Consider the following 12,541-nt stretch of genomic DNA (forward strand, 5'->3'; position numbering starts at 1 on the left):
CCACGAGCTCACGGTAACGGACCAGCATCAGGAGAACGGAGCCGCGGAAGTCCTCAATCGCGTAATCAAGAATAAGCTCCGTCCAACGATGATTGACAAGAACATCCCGGACAAGTACTGGCCTGAAGTCGTCCAGGGTATCAACTACCTCCGAAATCGAAGCCCTAGCACGAGATTAGGAACAACACCCTACGAGGCATGGGAAGGGGTACAACCAGACTTGAGCCATATTCGTATTATCGGATCTAAAGGATGGGCGAGAATCCCGAAGAAGGATCGACCGAGGTTCGGCCAGTCAAGGGCCGTAAGACTTCTTGCCTTTCGGAAAGATTCACACTATCGCGTCGTTGATGACTACGGAAGAACTTTCTGGGTAAAGGACGTAGTATTCGATGAAAAGAATAACGGGGCTGGTGAGGAGGAGGAAAGCTCCGATAAGGAGCCCCCAACCAAGCACCACAGAAGCACTGTAGACCCAGTGATTGATAGAACTGAACCCCGAACCACAGCTCGACAGGACGTCGATATAGCCGAGTCGCCGAGCTGGGGGGGAGAGGATACACGGAGGGTACCAGACTCGGCCCTCTTAGACCCATCGACGAGTCAAAATGAACCTGGAGACCTCATAAATAGCGACGAATCCGATGAGCTAGGAGCGGGGGGAGTAATGATCCCTTCAGCGACCCTCTCAGATGACGACGACGTTATACAAGTGGCTCCAGGCCCCAGGGTCGTGCACAGCAGGACGATCGAGGAAGGACCAGGCTTTCGTCGGTCAACGAGAATAGGTCGAGGCATCAATTCTCGGATCGACGGCAACCTACACCTACTCGCGTACCATGCCAACACGGCGGCCGAGCCCTACGAACCAAAGAGTTACGAGGAGGCCAAACAGGACTCGATGTGGCAAGAATGGAAGGCAGCGATGGAGGATGAACTGAAGTCGCTGACCGACAATCAAACGTGGAAGGAGGTCAACCGTAGCGAGCCTTCATTCCACGGAAGGAGAATCCTTCCAGGACGATGGGTGTTTAAGCTTAAGCGAGGACCAGACGGCTCCATCCTGAAGTACAAAGCTCGATGGGTAGTTCGAGGAGACCAGCAACAAGAGGGACTCGACTACGCAGAAACCTTTGCAACGGTCGTAAAGCCAATGAGCTACAAAGCGCTGTTCGCTATTGCCGCTGCGGAGGACCTTGAAATTGAACAAATGGACGTCAAGACGGCGTTTCTATACGGAGCGATTAAGGAGGACGTATGGGTAGAGCATCCAACGGGATATGGAAACTCCGGCACAGTATGCCACCTGCAGAAGGCACTATACGGGCTTCGGCAGTCACCACGCATCTGGTACCAGACTTTATCAACTTACCTAAAGGAGCTCGGCTTTGAGCCCCTTACGTCCGACCACAGTGTCTTCGCAAGGGACGGTGAATACATTGCCGTCTACGTTGACGACCTCCTGATCTTGGGACCACGGAAGGAGTCCATTAGCGAGATCAAACAGCGCCTGAACGAGCGATTCCAGATGACGGATCTCGGACCGTGCAGCTACTACTTGGGAATGACCATTCATCGAGATCGGCCGCACCGAAAGCTTTATCTTGGACAGAAGGGCTATATCGAGAAGATCATTGATGAATTCGGTCTAATGAACCAGAAAGTCGCCGTAGTACCGATATCCGCTTATCAAGCTCAACCGCCACGTATCCCAGAAGGATACACCGCACCCGACGCCCTGCGGAGCAAGTACCAACGTGCTGTTGGATCCCTGATGTACGCAATGCTGGGGTCACGACCGGACATTGCATTCGCAGTGTCTCTCGTCAGTCGGTATGGGTCAAACCCTCTAGAAGAGCATTGGAAGATTGTCGAGACAATCCTACGGTATCTGCGCGGCACGCTGGACATGAAATTGGTCTACGAGGGACGACTACAGCCATTGACCGGCTTCACCGACTCAGACTACGCAGGGGACCCAAACACACGACGCTCCACGTCTGGATTCGTATTCAACGTCGGAAGTGGACCAATCTCCTGGCAGGCCAAGAGACAATCGGTCGTTGCACTGTCCTCCTGCGAAGCGGAATACATCGGTCAGGGCCAGGCTACGAAGGAGGCGGTATGGCTCAGAGAACTCTTCAAGGAGCTAGAGCAACCACAGGTCAGCGCAACTATAATCTACTGCGATAACCAAGGAGCCATGGCCCTCGCGAGGAACCCGGAGCACCACAATCGATCGAAGCATATCGACGTTACACACCACTTCCAACGCGAGAAGGTGGCAGACGGCACAGTAGACATGAAGTACGTGCCAACACAAAAGCAGGTCGCGGATGGGATGACAAAGGCCCTGAACAAGGATAAGTTCATTGAATTCAGGATGGCGTTGGGCGTGAAGTGACTTGATTTATGAAGAGGATAGAAAATATGGATCCGGGGGAGTATCGATTACCACCAAGGGGGAGTGTTAAATGTTGGTGGCAATGGTGCATAGCGTGGACAGGCAAGGGGTACATAAATAGGGTCTGTCCACCCTCCGAGAAAAAAAGGGGAAAAAAAAGAATCTTCTTCCTTCTTCCTCACATTTCAACACTTGTCTACGGGAGTGCTCGGGATCGCGCAGCTTCACAATGTTCACGAGCAGGTGTGGAGTAGATATTAACCAAGTACAGAACGAGGTATGGTAGGAGATCGACAAACACAAAAGGAAAGATGGGTCGGAAACGATGCGATCAACTGACGAAGTCCAATTCTGCTCGGACGCGGATTCGTACATAGCGGCGTAACAAGACAATGGATTTATTGGCGAACTACAGCATATGATGGTAGAATTGCGAACGATCATGTGGCTTTAGTATCATTTTATTGCGACAGCATTGAAGCGTGTTATAGACCATAATGTCAACTGCCAGCTTGTTACACTGGGTGGCTCGCGACACTTGGAGAGACGTTAGACAAGATTTTGGGCGGAGCGCGATATGCGTTCGGCGATAGAATGGGTGGAAGGGTAGCACACCTCACATTGTAGATACTGGCGGCGAACAGGAAATCAAAGCTTGCGATCGAGTACGCGCATCGTCCACGACATCATCCACGACAGTACTGAGCAGGCTTCGATGCATGCATGCGATAACATGACCTAAAGCACTGGTTCCGTATGAACAACCAATTTTTATGCCAATGACGAAGGTACTCAGGCGAGCCTAGAGGGGCTACTGGATTCGCGTTGTATTGTTCGAGTTCAAATGAAAGTCGCTTTGCCCAGCTGCAAACAAATTTCTGGCCAATGCTACTAGGCTGAATCCTCATGTTCGCTTTCGGAATAGCGGCGGTGACTGCTGCGCGGTCGGACGCGACTCCGCGCGGCCTTGCTTCGATACCTGGATGATGTTGGGCACACCCACAATTAACTCAAAGCGAGACACAGGAAGTGGAGCATCGGCGCGAAATCTGGGCCTGACGGGACAGACTTCGCATATTGATATAAGTTATGTGTTTAAGAATCAAGATAACTAATGGCCAGTCTTCTCAACCCTCGATATTATCCTCAGAAGGGCCCCGATGGTCAGCCTGCGCTTGTAGATATGTACAACCGATCTCAAAGGCAAGTAGTGACTCATCGGTGCAGCCGAACGCAATGCGGTCGTCTCTTACGGCGAATTCAGAAACATCAAATCCTTGCAGACACAAAACCATCAAATCTTGATAAAAAAATCCAACTGTCGCGGATTGGGAGAATATTCAAAGCGGGCTTCAAGTCGCGGTTGATCTCTTCGGCCCTGCTTAGCCTCACTAATCCGAGATTCGTAATAAGGGAGACTCCATGTGTCGAGTAGAAAGATTCGTTTAACGGTGCCTCCGGTACGATCTTCCGACTGCGGCATCTTCGCTAGTATCTACCAGACAGAATACTGTCCCTAATGTACGAGAAATAGCGAAGAAGTAGAAGAATTCCAAACGTGCATTCTGCGCGGCAATGTTGACGTTCGCACCTCGATATGTCTATATAAATCTGCGGTGCTCTCGGGGAAATAACTGCAGGGGGTTCCTAGATGTGTGAGAACTGAACTTGAGTAGAGGATATTATTCAACAACAGGGCTACGAGGTGTCGTTTTCGATCTCATAGGGTATCACCTCGTCCCAATCGATGGCATTCTCATCCAACCGCTGGAGTTCCAAGTCTGCGCGGAATCGTTTCCTGCCATCTGCCGATTTCTGCTCCTTCTTTGAGTATTTCGAAAACATGATCAGCACACGACCGGTGCCGCCGATGGGTGTGTCTGGGAGGCAGTCCCGCAATTCTTCTCGGTCGCCATACATCTCGGAATTGTGCATCTCCTCTACAGTCGCTGCATGTGAATATGTATCGTCGAAGGAAAGGACTTGCATCTGTGGCCGGTGGTCGTGAAATGTCCAGTCGAATTGCCACCGACTGACAGCCGAGGGTTGGCTTCGAAACCAAGCCGCCTCGAAGACATCGTAGACAAGACCGAATGTCAACCAGCGACGCTCGCATTCGTCGCGGCGAGAATCGTCTTCAATATCGAAGCCGAGACGGCGGACTGTGCCTGCTCTTGGCCACGAGTTGGTTTGATACCTAGCCTGGAGCTCTACAGGCGGCGGGATGCAGGGGAGCATGCGTCGCCAACTCGCCTCAGGTTGTCGATAGGCTGCTGTGCGGTCGGTGTCGAGGTGCTCCGGAACTCCAACAAGAGGATCAGATACCAATACAATTGGGTCTTCGGCATCATCGGATGGCAGATCATTGAATGGCGAATTATCGGATGGCGAATCATGGAAGGACGAACGATGCAAGAACAATTCGTCGAGGGCCGAGGCCTCGGAGGGCGAAGGATAGAAGATTCTAGAGAACGAGCAGTCACCATCTAAGTGATCATTCTTGGGGCTGAATCGTGCCCAGGGATGAATGCTCTCGGCCCAGTGAGTCGTAAAGTAGGGACCCATGCAATGTGCCGTTGGGTTTACATTCATGTGATCCGGTTTATTGTCGAAGAATGCCGGGAAGCGGGACACTAGGAGAGGGTTCATTCGAACCGATTCGTTCACTGCGGCGTTTACTGGCGGTTGGAGGAACAGCGCTGCCTGGAGCACTCGGCTGGAGGTGATTACTCCACGCCATACGCGACAGACTCGTTGGATCAGTAACAGATCCTGTTGCGGAAGGTGTAAGAATACGTTACAGAGCATGTGCGGTGCCGACAGCAGACCATAGCTCATGCTCTCTTGCTGGACCGGACCAGCATCGCAGCCATCATTGTAGCGCTGGTCCATTCCAGAGGAGAGAGCAGCTTCGGCCGATCAATCTGTCAGGCGGACTTCAATTTAATTGCTATGATAATGATAGTCAGACAGCGGCCGACGGCGGCCATCCGCCAAAAGTGCTAAGTATTGAAGACTGTCACGTGATCATGATATGACCATTTTGATCGTTTGCACGGATAACTGACGAAAAATTCCATATTAATTGCGACCCATCAATCGCCATCACGACTACCATTGGGTGACTGTCAAATTACCATAAAATTGGCATCAAATATTGATGAATTCACGGAAAATCACTCACAGAAAATCCTGACAGCGTGCATGGACCACTGATACAGTAATAGAGTTCATCCAGTTGTCATCAAATATTGACGGCTCCCTATGAAGTTATACGCGAATCTCTTTCCGGATACAAGAATCAAAGTACATCATGGAATAAGCGGGGGCGGAGGTCCTTTGGTGTGGCCATTTGACGATGAGAAGATCGATGATATTCCCAACCCTGACGACATATGTCCTATTGAACTCGTGATAACAACAGCGCATTTACAAATCTAGGACTCGCAATCCAATACGGCTGCGATGCGCAACTGTCCCGGACAACTCTACATCCAATCTGGAGTTGATGCTTGAAAGGGCTAACGCCGAGCGCGAACCTGGGCTTCGTGGCCATTGTTCTAATTCGTATGAGCTTTTTGTGCCTTTCATAAATGCTACTATTGCTGAGCTACCAAGAAGGAGGTAAGATCTAGCTGACTGTTCGGTATCAGCAAGCAAGCTGCGATAGATAGTAGACAGTGCGACGTTTCCAGATTTCCACATGGCGACAGCCTCGCCAGCATCCCCAAGTATCGATCACAGTACCTGCCCCATCCATGGTCTTGTATGCAGGTGCATATTGCCTGCGCGAAACTAAGATCGTCCCTGCCAAAACCTTTTAGCGGGATGTTGATTTTCACATCGGGAAGCGTCCCTTCAGCTGCCACATCAAAGTAGTAAACGAAGCCCGGCAGATGTGCCGGAGCTGCCTCTTGGTCGTCAGAACGGTGAGATGTTCCCAAGGCGGATGAGATGTTTGCGATCTCGGGGAAATCTCCTGGTAGTCCCATGATCAGCTTGATCAGAGTATAGAAGCCCTGCATTCGCTCTTCGAGTTTATCGTGTTGTACTTGCCCGCCCAGAGTCATGATCTCTCTGACTGCCGCGAACGACGTGTTCGGTGAAAAGAAATACCACTCCATACGCGATCGTGGCGAGGAGATGGTATCGACAGTTGTGCTAATGGTTTTAATAGCTTGCCTTCGCTGTTCCTTGTCAAGAATTTGTGCAAAGCGTCTAGGGATGCACTGTCCGGGAGCAACTTTGTGATTGAACCTTCCTATCATGGGACGGGTAAAATGTGTCTGTAGCCCAATTGGCGGCCTTGGAAGTATGTCTTGAAACCAAGCCTCTTTGGATGCGTTCAACCCCGATCTGCTAGGCGAGTTTTGTGATATGGCTGACGCCCCGCTAGACCCCTGGAGAATCGCACAAACGGTCCTCGGCAATGCGGATGAGATACGGGCTATGTTTGCTGCCTTTTGGGCTAGCAAGTCAGCGGGTCTGCAGCTGGGCCAAGCTGTGAGTCGAGGCAAACGCAAAGATGTTCTCAAGGGCATCCTCCGAAATTAGACCCTCAATCTGCTGTCTGAACATCCCCTTCAGTAAGTCTGACAGTCTGTCAGTCTCGTTCGCGTCTGTATTGTGTCACTTCCCAACAACGGAGGGATTCGGGATTCGTGTAAAGTGAACATCAACTAATACTCGGCCCCTTCTTATTCAGACCAAACTACAGCTCCCGGCTCGCGCCGGCCAGACTTTCCAACGTCACTACCGATTCCTAAATTCCCATCTACCGTTACGATGCTTTCTTCCTCTAGATATCCTGCAGCCTCGCGATCTCCTCCACTGCCCTTGCCATGTTCTTTGACTTCGGCATCTTTATCACCTCGGGGCTCTCTTTCAGCGACAAATTCTTCACCGCCATACGACTGTCACGCACGGTGGATGTTACCGTCAAGGTGATGAAACAGGACATCGCTGGAAACGACCCTCCGCCAGCGTGTCTAAAGTCCGCGCGGGAAAAACAAGGGGACTTCTTGTAGCAAGGACGCCTCGACGTGAAAGAGGGGGAGTGAAGATAAGGACGACGCGGAGGGGGCGAGCGCTACAAGCGTACAGCTGGTGTTGAAGGTGGATGCGCGTCCTTGCTGGTACGGCCCTGAGGACTAGCGAGGATGGGTGTAGCGTCAATACTGTAGTTCGATACGATGCTATGTACTTAAGCGAGGGAGCATGTTCCTTTCGAGGACGAAGATAGAAGATATAAGACGTTAATGCCGTCACGATAGACATATATTAACGACGTCCGCGTCGAATGCTTCAAGCCGAGTGTACAAGGATGATTTCTTGTGAGGATTTGGGTCTCATCCGCACTGGAGAAGGCCTCCGATCGAAGCCTTATCGCACGAGCGAAGATCCGGATAATAGAACTCCTAGGTATCAAAGAACGAGCATCGTTCTCGCCATCAAATTACCAGCGATGACATCATATGCCACCAATCTGCTTTCTCACGAAAGCCGTTCTGGTCAGACATCTGTAATTAGAGGGAGAAAAGCAGAAGTCGATCCAGGCGTGTGCCCAGCTGGTGCCAACATCCACTACACCTACATAACCCTAACGCCATGCTCCAGGACTGTCACGAGAGCGCGAAGGAATCACTCTCGATATCGCGTGCCGAGGTGGGTTCTACCCCACATCAGCCCCGGAATAGGCTTTCCGATCTGTCCCAAACCCGTTCACAGTCGCGACTCTTCCAACGAATACCCCAGAAGCCCAGATGCCGGGGACCCTGGAGATCTCCGCTGTGCGGAGAAACTACCTGGTTTCGAATTGGGAAAGCATCGTGATTGGCCTAGACGATCCAATGTCCAATCATGTGCAAGCAAATTGTCCCTGTGCATTGCGGTCTGGTATCCCGGTTGAGCTTTAGTGGCTACAAATTCAAAACTGCGGCATGCTGTCCTGGTCGAGATACTTTGGCCGCCGAGATGAAATTACTACTACAATCGACATGGTTATAATCATGGATGGCCCCGCCCACGTCCTACATCCCTCTCGAATCTATACATTTGCGACGCTCGCATGCTGCGTCTGCTCAATTGCCTGTCTCCCTTCTACTAGTACACCTCGACACCCATCGCTATGACGATGGATGACAACGAAAAGGTCGGCGCCGCTGTTGGTGTTGCGCCCAGCGATGGGTCTACAGATGTTGCTGAAAAGCCGACGACGTTCCGAGCCATCGTCGAAAGCTACCTCAAGCGAGATGGAGACATCGTCGTCATGCCGGCAGCAACTCGAGATCCCAGAGATCCGATGAACATTTCGAAATGGCACAAAATCCTTGGACTAGGATGTCTCTCCTTCTTCGGCGCATTGATCATGTCCGCAGAATTGATCCTCGGTGCTGCGCTCCCCGTTTTCGCAATTCAATACGCCGGGATTGACCCTTCGACGTTCTTGCCAGCCCTCGCCAATACTGCTGGTGGATTTCCCGCCGGAAGCAACCCTCTCATGGCGCTCGAGTATCTCGGTGGTCCTCCGATTTTCAAGGTCTACTTCCTGGCAACCATGCCCCTCCTGGTCATTAGCGTCGCGAATTTATTCCTCGTGCCGTTGGGCATCTCGATCGGCCGTCGTCCTGTCATCCTCATAGCTGGGCTCGTCGCAATTGCTGGAGCTGCGTGGGCAGGGGAGAGCGATTCTCTGGATACCCACATCATTGCACGTTGCCTCCAGGCAATTGGAGCTGGCTCGGTTGAGAGTCTGATTCCATTCATTATTCAAGATATCGTGCCGGTACACCAGCGAAACACTTGGATCTCGGCCGCGTTCGCCGCCCAGGGTGTCATTATCATTGCGATCGGCTTCTCGGCGCCATTCATGATTGTCAACCTCTCCTGGCGCTGGATCTATCATGCCACTGCGATTGCTGCCTCATTCTTTCTCGTTGGTGTATTTTTCTTCCTACCTGAGACTCGATGGTACCGCACCCGAGACGAAATGGGTAAGTCTTCGTACTATTGTCTTGTGACTCATCTGCAGCGATGTTATCCTCACCTTGGTTCAATGCGCCACGAGTGAATGAAAGTTTTATTGCTAACGCCCGCTCGACAGATGGTATTCCGCGCGATGATGCAGAGGTCCACTACCCACCGCGAACTTGGAAAACAAACCTGTCCCTGTACAATGGTTTCCAGTTCAACAAGGGAGGCCAAGCGCTGCTTGACACAATCTCGACCTTTTTCTACCCGTCCATCTTCTTCGTCACCATCCTCAATGGAGCTGTGATTGCAGGCGGGTTCGCCGCCGGATTTTCGGCGGCTCCCGCTCTGCTTGTTCAACCTTGGTCGTAAGTGCATCGTTCTTAAGGCATCCCGTGCTTTATACTAACGACTCTTGACACAAAGGTGGCCCTTTCAAAACATCGGTTTATGCCTTATTCCGATCCTCATTGCCGCTGGCTTCATCGTCCTCGTTACTGGGCCTTTTGCCGACTGGACAGCGAACCTTGCAGCGAAATCGCGGGGGCGACGACTTCCAGAGAACCAGCTCATCAACCTCGCTCTACCATGGGCATCCAGCATGCTTGGCACTTTGCTTTTCGGTCTTAGCGGTGGCAATCAGACCAAGTACCACTGGATGGTTTTCCTCCTGAGTCTTGCTTTCACTACGTTCGGCTTCCTGGGAGTAAGTACCATCACGACCGTGTACGTTCTGGAGAGCTACCCGCACATCGCGGGCCCAGTCTTGGTCAATGTCGCGACGTTCCGTTGGATTATGGCCTTCTTTCTCATCTTGTGGGCATCGGACTGGATCGTCGACCTCGGCTATCTCCCAACCTTCTCGATCTATCTCGGCATCATCGCTTTCTCTGGCCTTATGATGCCTTTTGTCTATGTCTTCGGGCCATCATGGAGGAAGAGATTCTCGGGCGATCACTTGGCCAACCGAAACTATGGAATCTGATGGAAACGTCGTGTTGGATGATCCACTTGTGGGCCAACGTGAAACCTGTCTCTCTCATCTCCGGCAATACTTGCGGAGTGATCATGATGGCTGGACGTTGTACAAGGCGGATGTGTATATTTTCATGATTAATGACATGAACATGAATTACCCTCTACGTCGCCATGATACAGTGTCCTGTGCGATCCGTGTACGCGGCGTGACCTCCCATGTGTTCTTCTCACTTATTCGAAATAGAGGAGCGATCGAAGATGATACATTTGTCGGCGCATCGATAGTGAAGCTTGTGCCTTCTGATTCTGCGGCTCCTTGCTTCTTTGCTCGCATGAGATGTCTTGTAAAATGGACGAAAACCTATGATACTGCGGTTGGTATGCGTATTGAAATGGCGTGAAAGTTGGACTTCCTGCGGGAGTCTCACGGGAGTCATCGACTGGGCCGAGACAGAGATTCTTCCATTCGGCTTGAATCTCTGGGGCCTGGAGAATATTCTATGCTACATGGACGCGCACGGCTGGCATTACCTTGATAGGCACACCGAATTGAGGGCGTTGTTCTGGGACACCTTTCATGGTGCTGTGGCCGACGACGGAACAGTGCTCCGGAAACAGGGCGCCATTGACCTAGCAAGGCGGATGGGCACCCTTTTCCACTACGGCTTCACCTGGACCGACAAGATGCAGCAAGAAGTAGCCCAAGACGATGGCTCTCGCATGAGATACTTGGATGCGCTCTGCACCAATCAACGCTAGGTGACGAGCGAATATCGGATATTACTGTTCGGACCGAAGCACAGAAATGGCAATAAGGCGCGCCTGTTTCGCAGCCGTCATGGCCTCAGCCAAACTCCGAGAAAAGAGCTAAACTTCTCTTGAACATCCAGAATCATTGGGTTCACGGGATCTACAACGATACCGCGACCGTGAGGCGTGATTTTGAGCACGTCAGCGACAGGATAACGAGGCATTAGAACTATCATCGGGCCGATCTCCAAGCGCGCCGACTTTCTAGCGCGCCGACCTCCAAGTGCATCGGGAGTCCGACATCATGACGGTCCCTCAAAGTAACGGTACGTCGGGTCATCAGTATCACATCATCGGTGCAAGCTAGGAGCTACGATCTCTTCCAAGAGCGGACGATTAGCAGTCTGCAGGAGGATATATAGAAGGCGACGAATGTCTTGATTACCAACCACTCATCTCAAAGCAAAATCATTTCTCAATCAGACTCAATCAAAGTCCCTGCCCCCCTCGAATCAAGCCTCGACCCTCAGAATGCGTTATCAACAGATCCTCTCTGTAGCGACACTGCTTGCAATTGCCAACACAACGACTGCGCTTGAGGTCTTCGAAAGGGATGCTGCTCCTCAAAGCGCCGCAATTCCATGCTGCTCGGGTCGCGACGCTGGTCCCGAACCTACAGAGGCCCCTCTGCTCGAGAGAGACGCTGCTGCTCAAAGCGCCGGATTTCCTATCTCGGGTCGTAATGCTGCTCTTCAAAGCGACGGATTTCCAGTCACAGCTCGTGATGCCGCTCCTCAAAGCGACGGAGGACCTATCTCAGCACGTGACTTTCTCCCGGAAGCCACAGCAGCTCCCCTGCTCGAGCGGGAGGCTGACGCTCAAAGTGCCGGATTTCCTTGCTGCTCAAAGCGGGACGGAATCACTCAAACTACTTTCGATACCGTCGTTCTCAGGCGTGAGGCTCAGACCATCGTCCAGGGACGTGAGGCTGAACCACAAGTCACCTTCGCTCCTGGAAAACGAGAGGCTGAGGCACAAGGAAACTTTGTCGGAGGCAAGGGCTGGCCTCGCGATGCTGAGCCCCAGGTCGCCACTCGACGAGATGCTGAGCTTCAGAGTATCACTACACGCGATGCTGAACCAGCAACTCCCACCGTGCGCGAGGTCAAGCGAGCAGCTCAAGCCGAGCCCACCCCGTAGAGCGCTGGCGATTAGTCCGTGTTCAGCTTTGGTGCAACTCCTGACGGCTTGGTGAAATCCAAAACCCCTTCAACGGGGGTAATCTGATCCATAAGCGGGACATGGGAGTTGTTAGATGCAGTGCTGTTCGACGGATTGACGGAAAGTTGGGCATTTCCAAGGATACCACCTCTTCCGACTTGTTCAATGACTTGTAAATATTTCGAACATAACATGTCGCGTAGTAGAAAGATTCTTTAC

General features: G+C 51.9%; 6 protein-coding genes across 6 annotated transcripts; 4 read left to right on the plus strand and 2 right to left on the minus strand.

Moving 5' to 3' along the window:
* Window positions 1-4,243: 4,243 nt before the first annotated feature.
* Window positions 4,244-5,227, minus strand: K489DRAFT_298899 (uncharacterized protein; the record flags this gene model as incomplete). The annotated part of the gene is made up of 2 exons (XM_033600363.1): window positions 4,244-4,707; window positions 4,888-5,227. Coding segments are annotated over 2 exons (804 nt in total), but the record flags the coding sequence as incomplete, so codon positions are not given.
* A 735-nt stretch (window positions 5,228-5,962) lies between these two features.
* Window positions 5,963-7,062, minus strand: K489DRAFT_72410 (uncharacterized protein). The gene has a single exon (XM_033608868.1). The coding sequence runs from the start codon at window positions 6,943-6,945 to the stop codon at window positions 6,004-6,006; it is 942 nt and encodes a 313-aa protein (XP_033456078.1). The 5' UTR covers window positions 6,946-7,062; the 3' UTR covers window positions 5,963-6,003.
* A 92-nt stretch (window positions 7,063-7,154) lies between these two features.
* On the plus strand, window positions 7,155-7,621 carry K489DRAFT_383933 (uncharacterized protein). The gene has a single exon (XM_033605737.1). The coding sequence runs from the start codon at window positions 7,246-7,248 to the stop codon at window positions 7,429-7,431; it is 186 nt and encodes a 61-aa protein (XP_033456079.1). The 5' UTR covers window positions 7,155-7,245; the 3' UTR covers window positions 7,432-7,621.
* Window positions 7,622-8,576: 955 nt separating this feature from the next.
* On the plus strand, window positions 8,577-10,513 carry K489DRAFT_344853 (major facilitator superfamily transporter). The gene is made up of 3 exons (XM_033602322.1): window positions 8,577-9,396; window positions 9,507-9,741; window positions 9,800-10,513. The coding sequence occupies exons 1-3, from the start codon at window positions 8,673-8,675 to the stop codon at window positions 10,356-10,358; spliced, it is 1,518 nt and encodes a 505-aa protein (XP_033456080.1). The 5' UTR covers window positions 8,577-8,672; the 3' UTR covers window positions 10,359-10,513.
* A 261-nt stretch (window positions 10,514-10,774) lies between these two features.
* Window positions 10,775-11,092, plus strand: K489DRAFT_293073 (uncharacterized protein; the record flags this gene model as incomplete). The annotated part of the gene is made up of 1 exon (XM_033600242.1): window positions 10,775-11,092. A coding segment is annotated over one exon (318 nt), but the record flags the coding sequence as incomplete, so codon positions are not given.
* Window positions 11,093-11,632: 540 nt separating this feature from the next.
* K489DRAFT_373522 (uncharacterized protein) lies at window positions 11,633-12,301 on the plus strand (the record flags this gene model as incomplete). Its single annotated transcript, XM_033603428.1, has 1 exon — window positions 11,633-12,301. The coding sequence occupies one exon, from the start codon at window positions 11,633-11,635 to the stop codon at window positions 12,299-12,301; it is 669 nt and encodes a 222-aa protein (XP_033456082.1).
* Window positions 12,302-12,541: the final 240 nt, after the last annotated feature.

The sequence above is a fragment of the Dissoconium aciculare genome (genome assembly GCF_010015565.1).
Source record: "Dissoconium aciculare CBS 342.82 unplaced genomic scaffold K489scaffold_14, whole genome shotgun sequence".
Taxonomy (NCBI): Eukaryota; Fungi; Ascomycota; class Dothideomycetes; order Mycosphaerellales; family Dissoconiaceae; genus Dissoconium; species Dissoconium aciculare.

Excerpts from the sequence above, each read along its gene's own strand:
- K489DRAFT_72410 (XM_033608868.1), bottom strand. The coding sequence starts at position 6,945 with ATGCCCTTGAGAACATCTTTGCGTTTGCCTCGACTCACAGCTTGGCCC.
- K489DRAFT_383933 (XM_033605737.1), top strand. The coding sequence starts at position 7,246 with ATGTTCTTTGACTTCGGCATCTTTATCACCTCGGGGCTCTCTTTCAGC.
- K489DRAFT_344853 (XM_033602322.1), top strand. The coding sequence starts at position 8,673 with ATGCCGGCAGCAACTCGAGATCCCAGAGATCCGATGAACATTTCGAAA. Across the intron at positions 9,397-9,506 it reads CCGCACCCGAGACGAAATGG|ATGGTATTCCGCGCGATGAT; the intron begins GTAAGTCTTCGT and ends CCCGCTCGACAG. Across the intron at positions 9,742-9,799 it reads CTGCTTGTTCAACCTTGGTC|GTGGCCCTTTCAAAACATCG; the intron begins GTAAGTGCATCG and ends CTTGACACAAAG.